The 21,159-nt window shown below is 38.0% G+C and overlaps 1 protein-coding gene across 3 annotated transcripts in view; it reads right to left on the bottom strand.

Annotated features, from left to right (window-relative positions):
* Fyb1 (FYN binding protein 1) overlaps positions 1-21,159 on the bottom strand; it is a 96,005-nt gene that overhangs the window by 37,572 nt on the left and 37,274 nt on the right. For all 3 annotated transcript variants that reach the window (XM_090332022.1, XM_090332023.1, XM_090332024.1), the window contains exon 3: positions 9,536-9,692. In XM_090332022.1, coding sequence (XP_090188148.1) covers positions 9,536-9,692 — 157 coding nt within the window. The remainder of the gene's footprint in view (positions 1-9,535; positions 9,693-21,159) is intronic.

Genomic DNA, 21,159 nt, shown 5'->3' with positions numbered 1-21,159 from the left:
TATTCAGATTGATTGGCATAGTTGGAGAAAATTACTAATTTTTTGGTCTCTGGACATTATAAATAACTGATATCAAACCTCATCTACACCCTTAAGGCTATTCTATAATCTCATTATTCTTCTAGTCAATCTTCTCTTGCATCATCCTTTTCAATACTTATTCAAAACCCTTACCACTTTCCTAAATTTGTGTTTCCTTTCCTTTCCCCTATAGTCAGATGAACTTGCTTATTATTTCACTGATAAAACAGCCATGATTGGATATAAATTTTCTTAAGAAAATCCATCCACATACCCCACAAACTTGTTTTTAGTTATAGTATTCCCTACTGTCTCTCTTCCAAAGTTCTCCCCATCTGTGTTCCCAATTACACCTGAATTCTTGGCAATTTTGTTTCTTCAACTACCTCTTTTCTTCCTGTGCTGTTACTTATGTTCTCCTTCCTTTCTGTCTTAGCCCTAAAGATGAAGTTATTCTCAGCCATTGACAATGAACACTTCTCTTTGCCTTTCTGCATCTACTATGTTGCAAGACAATAATCCCCCTTTCCACAATCAGGCTGGAAAAACTCAACTATACTCATTAGCTCTCCTTCTTCTCATTTCTTCCTTGGCCATTATCTGTCTGATATCACCACTTCTACATTAAAATTACTCTAAAAAATCTTAATTGGATATCTCTCAGTTTCCTTTTATTTACTTATTTTTTTTGCCAGTCCTGGGCCTTGAACTCAGTGCCTGGACACTGTCCTTGGGCTTTCTCAAGACTAGAGTTCTACCACTTGAGCCACAGCACCATTTCTGACATTTTGTTATGTATGTAGTACTGAGGAATCAAACCTGGGTCTTCGTGCATGCTAGGCAAGCACTCTACCACTAGGCCAAACTCCAGACCCTCTCAGTTTCCTTTTATTTCATTACTTGGTAGACCTTGTCGGTATTGGTCATTATGTCCTTCTTTAATTTCCTTGGTTTGTTAAAAAAAAAAGTCTGTCTCACTTCTTGTCTCTCTGGCCACTGTCCCACAATTTCCTTTGTGGCTTATGGTTTGTTTTTTTTTAAGCTTCCCCTTTATGCTTTATACCTTTAACCTTAGCTATTTTTGAACTTGAGAATTGTCCTTGAATGGTTTCATGCAGTCCTGCACCTTCACAGATTAGCTTAATGTTGATGAGGTATGTTGAAATTTCTACCCCAGGCCTCTCTTCTGAATCATATATATATATATATATATTATATATGCATTTATGTCTCTATTTACACACACACACACACACACACACACAAACACACACACACACACACACACTTACTTGAATGTCCTTTAGCTAGTTCCAGATCAACATCTTGGAAACTGAGTTCTCCCTTTTCCATGATGGCTTAAATCCATTCTCCAAAGTAATATTACAAAATTGATGAAATGTACTTAAATTTCTAGTGTATAACTAAATTTACATATAAAAGCATTGAGTTGTATGAGTCTGAGCCACTTGAGCTATGTAATCATTAACCAAAGATTCTTCTTGGAAATATTTCTCACTTATTATCTTACTTATCAGTATTGAAAGCACTCTCTAGCTTTATGTTTTTACAAGCTTATCCCAGGCTTCCCTTCCCTTCTCTTCATCATTTTTTCACTCTTGCTGTAGCCCTCCTGTTCCATCAGCTTCTCCTAAGCACGCTCCTCTAAGAAGTTATCCTTCTGTAGCTTCTGTGTCTTATGCCATCATACGTTCATCACCTGGCTACTTTATAATTATTAGTAATGGCCTTCAGGTCTCTTGCCTAATGACCAGATTATAAAACCCTCAAAAAGAGATTATCCCTTTGTTAATTTCTTATTATGACTGTAATGTTTATAAACCAACTGGAATAATTTCTCTCAGGAGAAGTTTCTGCTATTTTTCTTTTATTTATGAAGTATACATGGACAGTATACTTCCACGCTGTATACAGTGCATGTGAACAAATTCATCCTCTCTAGTGAATTCCCTTAACCCTCTTTCCCTTCTCCTCCCTTTTGTTCAAGCAGTACTTGGTGGATTTCATTATACTTCATTCCCAATATAGTCTCCTCTCCCCCTCCCTCTCCAGTGAATGGCCTAGATAGCCCTACTTTTTCACTCATGTCCCTTCATTACCGTAGAAATTATTTGATTTTTAAATGAGTGATATAACAGTAATGCCAAGAGACTTAGTTCATTTTTATGACTGAAAAGAGTTATTATCATGTGTGAAAAAATTTTAAAATCTAAAATGCCAATATAGTTCCTAAACACTTGGATGAATAAGACACTTGTGAAATGAAGGATGTTGGCAGAGCACACTTATCCATCGTGTGTGCCCTTGTTCTTACACAAAACATTTTTTAACTGCAGGCAATGTTTGCTTGCACATGTTTATTCATAGACCCAACATTATGGTGTAGAAAGTTTAGTGACATCTAATGTAGGTCTGAATGTATAATATGTATAGCATTAAAATATTCCATGAATATGGAATGAGAATCACAATGGCAGTGACAGTGGAGAATGAGAGAAAAATATGAAAAAGAGACTGATACAAATGTGCTGATTCAACCGAGACGCAATTGTCACCAGTTGCTCAAATTATCCCATGCACTGAGAAAAGCTCTGAAGAGATTAGAAAGAAACAATGGAACCAGTCACAACCAAGGACAGAAAACTGAGTGTGTGTTTGGGGAGAGGGGAGGGGAGCAAAGAAGAAGAAAAGGAAGCTTATCATTTAGGATAATAAGCTCTTTCAAGAAGCCCTTTCCTGATGGCTCTTTGTTTTTCAACCACAGCATATAGAATTAAAGAGGAAAAGTAGAGTTACTTTCATATCAGAGTCATTTTTAGAAAGCTAGTAAGGTTTATTTCCTGATATTTAAAGATAGAAACTGTTGACACTTATAACTTATTTTCTCTTCATGAATTTAGCTTTTAATTTCTAGATTTTCTTCTCTTTTTTTCCTTTTTAAGGAAGTAAGAGGCATATAAATGTGGTTCTATATCTGCCCTTATCTAGATTAAATTATGCAGCCTCTCCCTCTTTATGCTTATTTTATGACTTAAGACAAAGATTTCCAAATAGAACTATGGAAGACTATTTGGCAATGGATGACTGATAATAGTGATCTCTAGTTCTGGAAATTTTTAAGAATTTAAGATTAATTAAAAAGATATTATGGTAAATCTTTACTAAAACAAATCCCTTAAAATATGAGGGACTTCAGGGGAATAACCATTCACCTTTCCTTTTCTAACTTAGTCACTTCCTGCTATTTATTATTTCTTATTACCTCACTTTTCCTGTCTCATTACTATTATTAACCATGTAATTTGTTTCTTACACCAAATATGCCACCACTGGTTAATTCTCATCTGAAGAATTTGTTATACTGTTAAAAAATCTCAATTCATTAAAAAAATGGTACCCAGAAATGTGTTTTACGGGAAGATGCTGGTTTGAATATTACTAGTGATAAAAATGGTTCTTTTGATCTTTTTCACAAGTTCTTCATATAGCTGAGTAAAAATAGCAGAAAATACAATAACTTATATTCTGACCACTAGGTGGGGAAACAATACAATTAAAAATACATTAAATGTTGGTTCTGTGGACTACTTTTAGTTTTTTATGATTCACATTCTTGTGCCTTCAATGTTTTGTACTTTCAAACTGTTCTTACCTGAATGAGATTATTATAAGTTATTGGAGCGAACAACTTCAGAAACAGGAAGCACATGCAGCAGGTGATAAAGGGTTTCTGTTTGCTGAAATTTCTCCCCGGATTCCATGCAAGATTCCATGCAAGAACTGAATGTACTCTATGGAGAATTCTAAACCTTACCAATCATTTAGGTTTTACAGAAATCAATCCTTTATAACACCTTGACTGGTTCTTTGTGCCAAAATGTCTTCCCTGTACACCATTATTGTTTTTTGTCTTTTTAAGGTCAGCTTAAAAACATGCTGATATTTTTGTTTTAAACAAAATAAGATTGTCTTCAACCCCCTTCTCATCAGTTTCTGTCCCTGTTGTTTTGCTTTTTTAATTTTTCCTTAGGAGAGTATTTATCTGGGCACTAGTGGCTCATGCCTATAATTTTAGTTACTCAGGAGGCTGAAATTTAAGGATTCAATACCAGCTAGGAAAGAAAAGTCCATGAAACACTCATCTCCATTGGCCAGCAGAAACACAAGTGGTAGTTATAAAGCTAAGGAACAGTGCCCAGGCCCTGAGTTCTAGCCCCAGTACTCAAACAAAACAAAACAACCACCACCACCACCACAACAACAAAAGATGTCCATTTCAGCTCTTTCTAATTCCTCTCCTTTCATTCTTGTTCAAGGCTCTTTCTGGCAGGTACGTGTAGACTTTCTTCTAACAATTTCATACCCACTGACCTTCACAGTTCTCTCTTGTTTGTACCTCCACAGTGTCTGTCCTCTAAGGTGCAAGGGAATGACTCAAAATTCATTTGCGTAAGTATTAAAAAAAATAGATCTTGACTTGAGAGTGGTTTCTGAATAGAGAAGGAAGAACAAATTCCAGGCTGGCGGGCTTTGTGAAGGGTGGTGATGAAAAACAAATGTAGAACTGCTTGCATCTTCCACCTTTCTACCTGAAAGACAACCTGTGAATTCTTCCTTCATATTCATGTAACACAGAAGCTTTTGAACCTGAGTACTGAGACCCATTTTGCCTTCATTTTCTCTATGTGTTTTTCTAACTTCCTAATTTCCTGTATTTCCTCATTGTGGAAGGAACTTGAGCACATTAATAAAGAGCTTTACAAAGTTTTGACACTTCCTTTTTTGAAAAAAAAATGCTTATAGATATTCTTAGCATTCATACCATCTCTTTTCTCCATTTTATATTTAACTTTCAAAATTTCTACCTATAGATTATTTGGACAATATAATACCTAAAACTTGTTGCATGTCTCTATTTTTCTTATTAGGGGATTTGTTTTTGGAAGCTAGAAAATTTAGATGAATTCAATTCTAACAGGTATAGGAATGGGATAAAGTTTATGGTTATCAGAAAATTTTGTTATTCTCTCGTGAAAACTGTCTTATAAGTAGGATTTTTTGAGCCTAGCTGGCTCACAAGCCATTTTCAACTTTGACTACTTTGTAAGAATTCTTTACAAAGCTTGGAAATTGTATGTACTATTACTGGGACTTAAACTCAGAGACTGGGCATTGCCCTGAACTGTTTTCCTCAAGGCTATCATTCTGTAATTTGTGTCTCAGCTACACTTCTATTTTTTTGGTAATTAATTGGAGATAAGAGTTTCACAAATATTCTTGCATTCCTTCATGGGCTGGCTTTGAGCTGAGATCTGAGGATCTCAGCCATTTAAGCAGCTAGGATAACAGGTGTGAGCCACTGGCACTCAGCCACATTTTTAAGATTTTGCTGTCCATGTTTACCAGTGGTTTGTATATAGGAATTTAACTTCCATAAAAATTCTGTTCCTTAATGGAAAGACTTAGAAAAAAATCATTCAGGATCCAAACACCTCACAAAGTCTTTTTCTCTTGTGATTTGGCTTTGCGTTTTTTTCAGATCAGATTGCTTGACTGGGAAAACAAAGCTGAAAGATTCTCGGTGGTTTTGTTTACCAGGGCTGTGGCCCCGCGCAGGGGACAGACTTTGGCAGCCCTGGGGTCAGATTTCCAGCTAAGGTATCTCTGGGAAATCCTTTGCCCTTTAGGATGATGGTGCTACCAGCACTACCTCTCAGGTTCCAATTGCTTTGGCCAGGTCTTTGCCAGCAGTCAGTATGGCAGTTCCTCAAAAGACTAAACATAGAGCTCCCCTATGACCCAGCAATTGCATTAATTGGCATTTACCCAATCGTCCAGAACCAAGGGCATACTAAATCCATTAGCACAACAATGTTCATTGCAGCACTATTCACCATAGCAAAGATATAGAACCAACCTAGATGTCCCTCAGTTGATGAATGGATCAACGAGATGTGGTATTTATACACAATGGAATTCTATGCTGCCTTCAGAAAGAACTACATCACCCCATTTGTACGGAAATGGAAAGACTTAGAATCGTATCAAGTGAAGTAAGCCCGACTCAAAGGAACATAGGCTCAATGGTTTCCCTCATTTGTCATAATCAGTAGAAACCCTGGGCTCTCCTAGCAGAGATTTCCAATAGAGCAAAATCTAGAGACATTAGGCCAAATAGTATGACACTAAATGTAAGGACCTCCAGGATAAGGAAACAAAAGCCATATAATGAATGACTGTTGTCCTTAATGTACTATGTTATCGCTCATCTCTTTTGCCATCCCTTGGTTACCTCATATTGTTACAATATTTCACCTTGTTATCTGATATATTTTATATGTGCTTAATTGGTTATTTGAAATTAGATAGGGAAGAGGGGAAATCAAGATAAATGAGGGGGGAGGGGGGAGGGGGGAGGGAGGAAGTGAAATTGGGGCCATGTCATGAGAAAGAGTATCAATGTTTGTGAAGTTATGCACCTTTTATCTGGTGAATATAATGTAACCCTTCCATTAATCACAATAAAAAATCTTTAATAAAAAAGTTTTGAGGGAATTATATTGTTTCCATATAAAGGGTTTTATATAAAAATTTAACATGGGATTATACAATTATATTTTTCTAAAAGTTTCACCCTATTAGGAACAAATGCTGACATCTCAAATACCTTTTCTATGTAATATTTAAAGGGAATTTGTGTTGACCTATTTTGTTATGATTTTATTTATTAATATATTTCCTTATATAAAAATTGTTGAATTCTCAAATAAATCATCTGGGCTATGATACATTAAAAAATCATATTAAGTGAAGTAAGCCAGACTCAAAGGAACATAGGCTCAATGGTTTTCCTCATTTACCATAATCAATAGAAACCCTGGACTCTCCTAGCAGGGAGTTACAATAGAGAAAAACCTAGATACATAAGGACATATAGTATGACACTAAACGAAAGGACCTCCAGGATATAGAAACAAAAGCCATATAATGAGTTATATATACTATATACTTAATATACTATGTTATCTCTCACCTCTTTTGCTGTCTCTTGGTTATCTCATATTGTTACAGTATTTTACCTTGTTATCTGATATATTATATATATGCTTATTTGGTTATTTGAAATCAGATAGGGAAGGAAGGAAAACAAGATGAGGGGCAGAGGTGGGGGGAGGGAAATGGGGACCAAGACATGAGAAAGGGTATCAATGTTTGTGAAGTAATGCACCTTCTATCTAGTGAATATAATGTAACCCTTCTATTAATTACAATAAATTATATGAAAAAAGAAATTCAAAAAATATTAAAAAATTCTGTTCCTTGGTATTAAGCATTACCTAAGTGATAAGCAAAAGCCTGTTGTACTTAGATTATATGAACAACATGGCTTGTGGTGAACACCTGCTTTCTTTACCTGGGTATTTTGCTAGCTTGTCTTCAGAAGGTACCTATGAGACCAGACTAGCAATTGTGGCACTGCCTCGAGTGACTTCCTTTGGAGGTAGTATAAGATATGTATGATACTTTCATAACTAAGTGAAGGCACACTTGGTGCCCCCCCCCCAGCTCCCTACTCCTCGGGCTTTCAGGAAGACAGCACCAGAAAGCTGTGTATGGACACCGTAGTTGTTCCTTGTATCTTATTATCTATAAAACCCACTCTCAGCCATTGGTGCTACTTGATCTTGACTCCTTGCAGTGAATGTACAAATATAGGGGTGGAGTCGAGAACTTAAATAGTAGGAAAGGTGCCAAGTATTCACTCTTTCCACAATTTCTGCAATCAAGTAATTATTAACCTTTATGTCGTATCAGTTTTCAGAATTCATGCTCAAGTCATTCATTAACATTTCTCACTAGAACTACTCAGCATTCTGAAGCTGCACTGAAGCTAGTAGCTAGGACATGGTTACATAAGATTTGGAAGTTCTAAGATGGAAATCTAATGGGTTAAATTTATCAGGGTGGAAAAGATTAGGAAAAAAGATCATGATGTTCTGCATGTGAATGAAAGTCATTCATATGGAAATTAGATACATAGAAGAATATATAATAATAAGTTATTTTAATTAAACTAGTTCTTAACCTTACATGTTAGTAGTCAATTGTCTTTCATTCTTATTTAATAGTGAGATCTTGTAAAGTGCATTAGAGTCTTTAAATTAGCATTAATAAACTAAAATGCCTGGATATACTGATGGGACAAATATACAAACAGTTGTATATAAGATAGTAACCACCAACTTGTTTTAACACCTCCAACTACTAGCTTTAACCCACGAGGAAAGCACAAGAGAGCATAAGAAATAGTAATGCCTACCCATGGCAACTGTGTTTTCAGCCAGTGCTCTAAATTGTAATTCTCCTATGTTTAAAGAAATTATGTGATATTCTTATTAATCATTTCAATTGGATGGATTTCAATTTCTATTTGAAAAATAATAAGTATCTTTATTGTAAATGTCATCTATCTAGTCAAAAGATTGAAGGGAAGGAAAACCAAGTTTTATTTTATCGGTTGGGGTATCATTTATTTGTAGTAAAGGAGAATTATGTAAAGCAACATTCTGAAAGAGGAAGGGAAGACTTTAATTGCCATGACAATCTACACTTACTTGCTACTGTGTGAATATTACTGTGTGAATATTTTTTTTAAGACATTCCCTTCTATTTCAACCTTCTACTTGATTTTGCCTGGAAAAAATCCCACATTTTCCATATATGGTATCCCATAGTGTTCTGACATTTCTAACAATCTTAAGTAAGTGAAGACCTGAATGATAGCTTCTTAAAATTTTAACATCTGGCAAAAAAAAATTAGAAGCATTTTGTATTTCTTTGCAATGGAAATAATTTTTGTGTGTTTCCAATTATTTGAGACAAGGACTCCCCTGTTGTAGCTCAGACTATGTTTGTAGGCCTCTACCTCCCAAGTGCTGGGGTTACAGGTATCTGTGGCCATTTCCTGTAATATAGTGATTTAAAACACCTCTTTAGCTTGGTTCAAATTTCTACTCTTTACTATAATTTGATCTGAGAGTTGCTTGGCCCCTCTAAAGTTCCATTTCTTTGCTGTGAAATGATTATAATCATATCACTTGATATGGTAACAGATGATATGCAGAAATGCCAGCAAGCATGATCCTGGTGGAATGGACAGAGGTGACTATGGTGAATGGTGATGATGATGGGAATACAGTAGTAATGATGGTGACAGTAGAGATGGTGGTGATATTGCTGGTCTCAGCACACATTCAGAACTTAAATAAATAAGTGGTTATTAGTTCCAAGTCCTAGAAAGGAAACGTTTACCTCAAATGAACATGAACACAGCATGCAATACAATAACAAGGGCTGTTTGGATTTAAAAGGCAGGAGCTCTTTTCAGCCAGTCTTTCTCCCTGCCAGATGCTCCCCAATGTGTCTTAGAACTCAACCATGATTCTCTCAGTACCGAAGTAATGAAGAAATAGGAGCATTATGTTTTGCTTACTTGAGGTCAAAGGAAGGTTTAATATTTCTGGGAGGTAGGCTTGGAACTGGTGACTGTGTTGGGTGAGACGGTGGTAGTGGTGGCTGGCTGGCTGGCTGGGAGGGTGGAGTTGGTGGCAGGGAAGTTGTAAAGTTAGGCGTCTGGCCTTTGCTGGTACCTAAGAAGCAAAGCAAAGACAATGAATGAAGTCTTCAGAGTAAAAAGCCAACCATTCCAATTATGAAATCCTTACACATAAAAATGCCTGAGAGGAGGGCTGGGAGTTTGTCCTAGTAAGTAGAGTGCTTGCCTAGCATGCATGAAGACTCAGGTTTTAGTCCTTGGTACACATATAGAAAAAAGCCAGAAGTGGTGCTGTGGCTCTAGCCTTAAGAAAACCCCAAGGACAGTGCTCAGGCCCTGAGTTCAAGGCTCAGGAATGGTAAAAAAAAATTGTCTGAGAGGTACCCCAAGTTGATGCTTTCATGGGTCTAATATTTTCAGTCTCATGGACAGGACATTTTAAATGTTCCTTTTCATGCGATAGATAAATTCTTACAGTTTATTTCCCACTATTGAAAACAATTTCTCTTACCTTTTTTTGCTTTAACAACCTTTGTTTTTAATAGTATGCATTTTTGTGAATAAGCTACAACTTTACAACACATTTTTTTATGATTTTACAAATCCATATTATTTTTCATTATTTTAGACCAACGGCACTTAGTTTTTATAGCCTGTTTATAGATATTACACTTTTGTTTCTGTTTTTGAATCTTTAATATGTTAGATTTTGTTTTAGTCTTGACTCAATATTTTCTACTATTATGAGTAAGTCAAGTATTTTATTAAAATTATAATATACTTGGGTTCTGGTGGTTCTCACTTATAAGGACTGTAATTTGAAGCCAGCTGGGGCAAGATAGTACATGGGATTCTCATTTCCAATTAACCACTAAAATAAGAAGCTGGAACTGGAACTGTGACTCAAGAAATAGAGCACTAGCCTTGAGCAAAAAGAGCTCAGGTATAGCACCCAAGCTCTGATGTCAATCATTCAATCACCTAACTGCCACACACAAGCACAAAATTATAAAATTAAGTAAATATGAATTGCCTACAATCTCATTACTTTTCACTAAGTAGCTTTTTTTTTTCTTTCTGGTATTGAAGTTTGAACTCAGTATATCAGTCTTGTTCAACTGGTTTGCATGCTTGCCCAGCTGGTACTCTACCATCTGAGCGATGTCTCTTTCCCAACATTTTGATGATTATTTTTGGAGATGGACTTTTCTGTCTGGGATGCCTTTCAGCTTCCATCTTGCATATCTCATTTGTCTTGACAAGTTCCAATTATAGCATGAACAAGAGGTAATCAACTTGTTTGTATTTTTAAATATTTTGGTACAAATGCATGCTTCTGAGGGAGAATTTTTCTCAATATTAATAAATATCTTTCCAGGTTAGTTTCAAGACAGTACTTAGCTGAGGAGATTTCTTTATATAGAAACCATGATTCAATTGCTACATGTTCTCATTGATTTGTGCAAACAAACAAGGAAGTCAATCTCAGAACAATGGACTGGAGCAAGGTCAATAGAAAGTGGGAAGGGAGTATGACATGAAGGAGAACAATTAGTTAAGGGGACCCCCTCCCCTGACTGTTAGAAACGAGTAATCAGCTCATTGGCCTTCTGTAGCACCGATCTTAGTGTCTGTACACACTGACACGATCAGGTTATGAACTTTTGGTCATGGTATAGAAAATATTCTGCCGTCTGGTTGTAAGTTAATTTCATTTACTATCAAAATGAACTTGCTCAGGAATTAGCACATTACACAATGCCAGATAATGTTAACAGCAGTACAAAGGAAGTATGCCATTTTCTGTACTGTAGATAATGACTTTGAACATTCTGTTTCTTTTGCTTTTATTGTCATATTTCTTTTTGTATTTTTGTTACATTTATTCCTACATTTATGTACATAATAGACATAATTATACATATGCAGTCTGTTATATATTATCTTTGTTTATTGCTATTGTAAATAGCCTCTGTCTGTCTGTCTGTCTGTCTGTCTGTCTTTTTCTCTCTCTCTGTGGCAGGATGAGGGTTTGAATGTACTTTCTAGCCAGGCACGCTAATACTTGAGTCACACCTCCAGCCCCTTTTTGGTTATTCTCCAGGTGGGTTGGCTTTGTGCTCAGCTCAAGTTGCCTGGATTGTGACCCTCCCCAGGTTGTTGGGATGTGATGTCCTCTTACACCTTGTGTTTCTCAGCTGAACACAGCTGGATTCTGCATGCCTAGCCTCATCCACGCTTCTCAGGGATTCTGCTGGAACCTGAGCTGCAGGTGTCACCTCTGGCTCCTGCTGAGGGCTCTGGTCCTCCTTTAGTCTGTGCTGTTTGGGGATTGGTGGGATTTCTCGGCACAGGTGGAGAAGTTTCCCTCTGCACATCCTTCCACTTTACTTCCTTCTCACGTCTTCAGGCAAGGCTTAGGGTCTCTACCTGCAGCAGCACGGCTGGTGTTCAAGCTTAGCAGCAGTTCTGCCAGCATTCATCTCAGGGTGTTGAGTCCTGTAGGTGATTTTGGATGGTGGGTTTTTGTGGTTGGTTTCCAAGACAGTATTTAACTACATAGCCCAACCAGGCCTCCTGACTTGAGATCCTCCGGCCTTCGCCTCCCAGGTGCTGAGGGTCCAGGCATGGTGTTGAAGGACGTTCCTTTCTTTTCCCACACTGAGGTTTCCCAGAGACACCCACAGTGCCATGCTGCACTGGTCCCTGTGGACCACGGGGGTTTTATGGAGAACCAGCATTTTTCTGTGCTGAGTGTGGAGGTCAGAATCCCAGTATCTGCTGGGATGTGTTTCTTCTTGACTCTTTGCTTTCTCCTTATTGAACTTAGTTTTGCTTCCTTGTGTGACTAGTGACTGAGACATGAACATTAAATCTGTCACATATTCATTCCATGTAGAACAAAACAGGGCCAGGGCCGGCCTCCTGCTGTCTCCATCATGGTCTGGTCCCACACTGGCCGGACTTCCTCCCGTGAGGTCACCCCCAAAGGGTGTCTCCACGTCCACGTCTGCGGGTGAGGCTTTATTTCACAACATGAGGGCTTCTGGGGGAGCATTCCAGACCTAAACGACTGCCCTAGGTTTGGGCAGCCATCAACGTTTGCAGATAAGTGTTGTGCGGACGCAGGTTTTCCTTTGTCTGGGATCGCCACTCTGAGCAGAGCTGCCTTTTACCTGCTCTTCGGAGGGTGCAGCCCCTGGCCTTTCCACAGCCGGCTGTCAAGCCATCTCTGTGCCAAACTTGACAGTGCCTGGTACTGGATGGATGGATGGATGGATGGATGGATGGATGGATGGAATTTGGGCTCTTCCAATATGGTGGCCTCAAATTAATTTCCATTATGCAAATAAATTGTTATATCAGCTGAGATAAGAGTTGCTATACATGGTGCAAAGACTAGGTACTGCAATTCTACCCTGCAGACATTCTTCTCAATCTGCACTCAGACATTTCATTACTGTAGATTAACATGGATGTACTGAGAATATTTTTCTTGTGGAAAATGGAAACACTGAAATCCATTGTTGGTTAGAGTGGAGAAGATGATGGAGAAATGATAATAATGCAGATTGGATTTAACTGTCATTTCTGTAGTCCCTGTGAATAACATACTACGGAGGAAATAGTTTTGGTAGTTAAATATATTTGGTAGTTAGGAAAGCTATCTAAGTAAAGCATTAGCCATCAATAGAGGTGCAGTGTCTTACGTTTATGACCTATCTGCTATGTTTTAGTGTTTATCAGAATGGAAATTATTGGACCTATTAAGAAACATGCCTAAACCAGGCGTCTATGACTCACGCCTGTAATCCTAGCTACTGGGAAGGCTCAGATCTGAGTATCAAGGTTCAAAGCTGGACCAGGCACGAAAGTCCGTGAGACTCTTCCCTCCAGTTAACCACCAGAAAACTGGAAGTGGAGCTGAGGCGCAAGGGATAGAGTGGTAGACTTGAACTGAAGAGCTCAGGGATAGCACGTAGGGCCGGGGTTCAGCCCCACAACCACCCCCTCATGCTCCCTCCAAAAAAAGAAAAGAAAGTTTCCTAAGATCGGAATATAATTATGTTTCTTTTGCTTTGTAATTTTCCTCTTACTGTGATTTTGTAAGGGAGTTTAAAATAAGGCAGAACTGACTTTCAAGAACATAAATTTCACACATATGGGTGTCTTGGATAGTAAATATATGATGCTTCAGAACTGGATTTTGGAACCCAGATAACAGAAATGTAGACCTTCAGAAGCTAGTAGACAACAGGTCATCAAAGAATAAGGAGAGAGGATTTGAAATAAAATCATAAAAGGGCTTAATAAGTATAAGGAGGAAAGGGTAAAGTTTAGAATTTGGTTGGTTCGAAGAATGAAAAACGCAAAATTTGAAAGGTAGCAACTAAAATTCTGTCGTACTTCCTGACTTGTCCCCAAAAAGCAGGATTTGCCTTGCTTGGTAGTCTGTGCTTTTAAAGTCCTAGAAGTGAAAAGTCCACTTAGAATGTCTTCCTCCAAGAATGTCAGGAGCATGCTGGGATATGGAATCCCCAGTATAATCAGCAGATATCCTCAACAGCTCAGATGGCACAGCACCAGTGGGCTCATCAGGTGAGTTTGCAACCCATTTCCATACGCATTCCAAGACAGAAGACCTGTGCTCTGAGTATTTTAATAGGAGCTCAAGGCTTGAAGAAACGATCATGCACATTTCCTAATGAGCAGGTAGAAGCTTGAACAAGTAATACCAAAAGTGAAAGTATTGACTGTTCATAGTGGTTACAGAACAAATGAGTGGGGTTGAGAGGAAGGTGGAGACATTGCAAAACTTCCTATAACAGTAGCTTTCAAGAGTTTACAACCCCACTCCAACTTACCTTCTCCTTTAATTCTAAAGTTCAGGTGAGACCCTGAACAAGTCATGTGCCCAGGATGGCCCGGATAGCCTCAACACCAGGATGGGTGTGCCAGGAGGAAATGAGAGGGAGGGGCCTTCCCTGAGTCAGAGGTGACCCAGCGGTTATCTGACCCTGCCCTGCTACAGGCTTATTGAAACACAGGATACCCAGGGAGGAGGTAGAGGGTGTGTGTGAAGTTTTGTCAGGCTCTAAAACTCTTTCTCTCTCGCTCTCTCTGTCTCTCTCTGTCTGTCTCTGTCTGTCTCTGTCTGTCTCTGTCTCTGTCTCTGTCTCTGTCTCTGTCTCTGTCTCTGTCTCTCTCTCTCTCTCTCTCTCTCTCTTTTTTTGCCAGTCCTGGGCTTGAGCTCAGGGCTCAGAGCTTGAGCCCTCTCCTTGGACTTTCTCAACGCTAGAGCTCTAACACTTGAGCCTCAGCACCACTTCTGGCTTTTTTTTTTTTTCTGTGTATGTGGTAAGGAGGAATCGAACTCGGGTCTTCCTGCATGCTAGGAAAGTACTCTACCACTAGGCCAAACTCCCAGCCCTAAAACTCTTTTAAGTAGAAAAAAATGGAACTAAAGAAAAGGAAAGAAGTAACAGGAAGACTCTGAAAGAAGTATTGTATTGGAATGAGTAGCAAAGACCCAGTGAGCAGAGCAATAGACTGATATGGAAGAGAAATTGATTATCTCAATGAGTTTGCCTTTTATATCCTTCTGCCAATCAAAATACTTGTTTCTGCATGTTGGGGCAGCACAGTGGGCTCTGAGGACTTAGGAATTCTAACTCAAAGTTTTTATCTATTTATTTATTTTGTCTAAGAAGCTCCCCACATACATTCTTCATGCCCCTAAAGACTAAGGATTTACTTGCAGTCTGGTTTTCAATTTTTTTTTTTGTCAGTTGTAGGGCTGGGACTCTGGGCCTGGACACTGTCCCTGGGCTCTTCAGCACTTCTGGTTTTCTAGTGGTTAAGAGTCTCATGGTCTTTAGTGCTTAGGCTGGCTTTGAACCACCATCCTCAGATCTCAGCCTCCTGAGTAGCTAGGATGACAGGTGTGAGCCACCACGCCCAGCTCAATTTTGTTTTTAAACTATGGATTTCTTTATAAAACCAATGCCATTGCATCATACTGTTTCCAAATGCCACAAAACCTGTTAGGCAATGATGGAAATGGTTGCAATATATGCAAATGTGTCTGTAGGAACAAATGCTCGCTAATTTAAGAGCCTTAATACGATTTTGGGAAATAATACCATTCAATGAGATGGGTCCAATTGTAGCACAGTTTTATCATAACACTAATAATGTACCATTTACTAATTTATCATAAGCTCCCGTGCTTTTGGTCTTAATACATAACATTAAAAATAAAATATCACAATTCAATTTTTAATTTTTACATGAGGCTGAGGAGCTCTCGTCCTATTTGTGTGAACATGTCCTTTATGAGGAATATTAGAAATGTAACAAGTTGTTAGGATGAGTAGCTGGAGAAATGAATGCTTTAACTCTTGTATGATTGGAATCTGATCTACAATAGAAGAACATATGTGACAGGCATATAAATAAATACTTCTTTGTGTGTCAAAGTATCTTAAAAATGTTCAGAGGAGCCTCAAGAGTCTTCAAAGATAAAGACTTGAAACTTCTGAGTCACAAACTTAGAAGGTCTAGTTTTACAAAATTTTGCTTTGCCCTAATTAGGGTCTTTTGTTTGTATCTTCAAAGGATTTGTAAATCACAGAGGATGGGAAATTTTCAAAATCAACTTAGGTGAAACAAAGTTTTGTAACAATATTAGTAAGAAAGCTTAAGTTTGGAAAGCAAGCTGCCATAAAAATGTGGGTCAGTTTAGAAAAATCTATCAAAAATGGAAAGAAAAGTAATACTGAAATGCCAGTGTTGAATAAAAAATGAGAACTGAAATTATAATGAAGGGGAAGAGGTAGAGATCAAAGAAAATCTAATGATCAATGAGAAAAATAAGCCAAGAAAATCTTTGATCATATTTCTCAATGTAGACTTAATTGTCACAGCCATCACTAAATATTGCTTTTAATTCTTAAAAAATGTCCTTACCCAATAACTTTGTTGGTTATTCAATTATGTGTAACCATAAGAGGTAAGTTATCATTTTTAGGCAATTGTGTTCATCTTTACCTCACAAAATAAAATGAAATGCAAATAAATAAAGACAATATTCAAATTAGGCAATAACTTGATAAGACAGTGCTGACTTTTTAATCTTTCCTTATTTATTTATTTTTGCTATACCAAGGCTTGAACTCAGGATGTGGGCCTTGCTCTTTATTTTATTTCAGTTTACTTTAAAGGTGATGAACAGACAGGTTGCAGATACATAAGTAAGGTAATGAGTACATTTCTTTTTGAACAGTGTTACCCCTTCCCTTGTTTTCTTCTGCTTTCCCTCCCCCACTCCCATCCTCCCCAAGTTGTAAAGTTCAGTTCTAACCTAGTGTCTAATGGGTATTGCTGTTGCATTGGTTCATCTTTTGTCCTACCTTTTCTTTTCTTTTTTTGCCAGTCCTGGGGCTTGAGCTCAGGGTATGAGCACTGTCTTTGGACTTTCTCAAGGTTAGAGCTCTACCACTTGAGCCACAGCATCACTTCTGGCTTTTTCTGTGTATGTGGTACTGAGGAATCAAACCCAGGGCTTTATGCATGCTAGGCAAGCACTATGCCAATAGACCACCCTCCCAGCCCCTGTCCCATCATTTCTGCGATTCTCCTATCTCTCCCCAAATCAGATAAACTGACACGCAAGACAAAGGGTACCAAAATCTGATAGAGTAACCATGGGGGAATAAGTCAGAGGAGAAAATAAAGAAAGACAAAAGAAATAACTGCAAACAGTACACACATAGACACACACACACACACACACACACACACACACACACACACACACACCCATACACACACTGACTTCCATTATAAATGAGGAAAACCATGGAGCCTTTGCTTCTTTGAGTCTGGCTTACTTCACTTAATATGATTTTCCCCAAGTCTTTCCACTTCCTTACGAATGGGGTGATGTCATTCTTTCTGAGGGGAGCATAGAATTCCAGTGTGGTTATAAAGCACATTTTCTTTTTGCTTGCTTTCTTACTTGCCTTCCTTTCTTTCTTCCTTTCTTCTGGTTTCTCTTCTTTCTTTCTTTTTCTTTTTTTGCCAGTCCTGGGCCTTGAATCAGAACCTGAGCACTGTTCTTGGCCTTTCTCAAGGCTAGAGCTCTACCATCTGAGCCACAGCACCACTTTTGGCTTTTTTCTTTGTATATGGTTCAGAAGATTGGAAGCTGGGTCTTTGTGCATGCTAGGCAAGCACTCTACTACTAGGCGGAACTCCCAGCCCAGCATGCTATCTGGATCCATTCATCTACTGAAGGACATCTGGGTTGATTCCATGTATTGGATATGGTAAATAATGCTGTAATGAACATAGTTGCACTAGTAGTTTTAGTATGGCCTTGTTTGTAATCATTTGGGTGAATGCCCACGAGTGGGATTGCTGGGTCTTTGGGGAGCTCTATATTTAATTGGAGATAAGAATCTCATGGACTTTTATGCCTGGAGTTGGCTTCAAACTGTGATCTTCATACTTCAGCCTTCTTACTAGCTAGGATCATATGCATAAGACATTATCAAGCTCTTCTCTTTTAAAAACTTTGTTAAATATTAAATAATTTATGTTTGACATTTTTTTTTCATAGAAATGTTTTATTTTGTTTTGTTTTTTGCCAATCCTGGGCTTGAGCTCAGGGCCTGAGCACTTTCCTTGGACTTTCTCAAGGCTAAAGCTCTACCACTTGAGCTTCAGCACCACTTCCAACTTTTTTTCTATGTACGTGGTACCAAGGAATCGAACCCCGGCCTTTGTGCATGCTACGCAAGCACTCTACCACTAGGCCAAACTCCCGGCCCCTATGTTTGACATTTTAAGGATCCTAAAAATCCAAATAACTTTGAAAAATATCAGTATATAAGAAAAATTCTTTTATAGACACTTGCAAATTACAATGTGCTTCTTTCCTACTCTAAGAGCACACCTACTGTAAGAACATCTCTACTCTAAAAATATATCCCTAATCTATGAGGGAATTGTGGTCCAGGGTTGTCTATGCATAAACATGAAACCCTATTCAAAACCCACAAAACCTATCAGAACACAATAGGTGAATATCTCCTTTTACAGTGCTAAAAGTTTATATTAATAAGGCATATAGGAGGAAAGTTAGCACTAGAACCCACATTTCAGAGCTCTCCTATGATGCACTGATAAGAGAGTACTTTGGATAAATCAGCACAGAAATCCTTTGAGAATGCGCTTGAAAGAACTGGGCATATACCCAAATTCCCACAAATAAGGCCATACTAAAGCTACCAGCCCAACCATGTTCACTGTAGCATTATTTACCATAGCTAAGATATGGAACCAACACAGATGTTCCTCAGTAGATCAAGAAGATGTGGTATTTATACACAAAGGAGTTCTATGCTGCCCCAGAAAGAATGACATCACCACATATGTAAGGAAATGGAAAGACTTGGAAAAATTTATATTAAGTGAAGTAAGGCAGAACCAAAGAACCATAGACACCATAGTTTCTCTCATTGTAATAATTTATATATGTTTAGGATTTTTCTAGCAAAGGACCATCATTTTTTAATAGCTATGTACATATGATCATATAAAATGATACTAAGAGAAATGAACTCCAGGACATGGAAACATGAGGTTTATCTTATGGTTGTTGTTTTTAATGTACTATGTGGAGTTATTTCCTTTTTTCTTTTGTTTTGTCTCCCCTTTGGTTTATTCCCTGTTGTCACTGTATCTGATTTTGGTACCTAGTGTTTTGTACATACACGTTTATTTGAATTAGAGAAGGGAAGGGGAACAACAAAAAGGTGAGGCAAAGGACAGAGGGTGAACCAATGTAACAGCATTACATACAAGACAATATGTTGGAAATGAACTCTACAACTTGGGGGCAGGTAGGGAGAGGGAAGGTGGGAGAAAATCATGGCAGGGGTAATACTATCCAAGAAGAAATGTTATCACTACCTTACACATGTAACTGCGACCCCTCTGTACATCACGCTGACAGTAAAATTAAAATAAAAAAAGAATTTCAATAATTACAAAATATGACTTCAAGGAGAAGAGAAGGAATAATCACTGATGCTGCAGAGGCTGTATCTCAGCAGAGGAGGACACATTTACAGTGTGTGAAAAGTACATCTTGATTATTTTTATGACACCTTCCAGTTTTTGAAAGGATAGTTTAGTCTGACTAAACAGACAAATAAACAAAATCCCAATGTACACAACAAAGCCCCCTTTAGGGCTGTACTGGTTGACTATCACTAACTGGGAATGTTTGGGAGAAATATTTCATATTTTAAATATGGATATATATAATCAGATCTTAATGATTAGGGCAAATGTAAACACAAGACCATTTTGTGGTTCGTATGAAGGTAATTTGAGACAACGCTATTACTGGTTGAGATGAGATCTCAGGAACTTGTTGTCCAGGCTGTCCTTGAACCACAATCCTAAGATTATAGGAGTGAGTCGCTATGCCCAGCACAAGACTTCTTTTTCATGTTTTTGTTGTTGTTTGTTCATGAGTTCTGCTGCTCAAGGCTAGTGCTCTACCACTTGTGGCTTTTTCTATATATATATGGTATCAAGGAATCAAGCCCAGGGCTTCATTCATGCTAGGCAAGCACTCTATCACTAGGCCAAACTCCTGGCCTTTTTCATGTTTTAAATAGTCTTTAAGTAAAATTATTTTTAGAGCTGTCTATCACAAATCAATTTAGGTTAAATATCCTTTGTCTATGATGGGGCCAATAAATAGAGTAATAGTCCAGGGTGGCTTATGAATGACCAAGAAACTTTATTTAAAAATATAATATAGGGAGGGTTTGAGTGTGTCTCAAGTAGTGAAGTACCTGCCTAAGCAAGTACAAGGCATTGATGTCAAACTCCAGTACTGCCAAAAATGATTTTTATATGGATTGATAGTTGTATATGATTGATAGTTTATGGGGCACAGTATAATGTTTTGCACATTATGTAAATTATCACACATCTTAACATTTATTGTAGTTTTTGTAATAAGAGTAATAAAATAAAAATTCTTTTAGTTATTTTCATGTACATGATACCATTTGTTAACCAAAACTCCCTTCTGTAATACTATATCAGAAACTATTCTATCTGCTTGTGTTTTTTGTGTCCATTAATCCAACTGATTCTTCTAATTCTTTGCATGTGTGCGGGGGCGGGGGGGTCATGGGGCTTGAAATCTGGACCTGGATGCTGTCCCTGAGCTATTCAGGTCAAGGCTACCACACTACCATTGGGCCACAGCCCCACTTCCCATTTTCTAGTGATTAATTGGAGGTAAGAGTCTCACTGTCTTTAGTGCCCAGGCTGGCTTTGAACGGTGGTCCTCAGATCTCAGCCTCCTGAGAAGCTAGGATTATAGGTGTAAACCATGGTGCCCCACTTCCCTTTTAATTCTTATCCCTACTCTCCATATCATCCTTAGTCTTTGGTAACAACCAATATTGTATTTGCTATTTGACCTCACCTTTGACATTATTTTAAATTAAACATACTGAAAGTACTATAAG

Source organism: Megascapheus bottae, chromosome 4 (assembly GCF_031878675.1).
Source record: "Megascapheus bottae isolate mThoBot1 chromosome 4, mThoBot2.hap1, whole genome shotgun sequence".
Taxonomy (NCBI): Eukaryota; Metazoa; Chordata; class Mammalia; order Rodentia; family Geomyidae; genus Megascapheus; species Megascapheus bottae.
The sequence above is the reverse complement of the archived record's forward strand: the minus strand, read 5'-3'. Positions and strand labels throughout refer to the sequence as shown.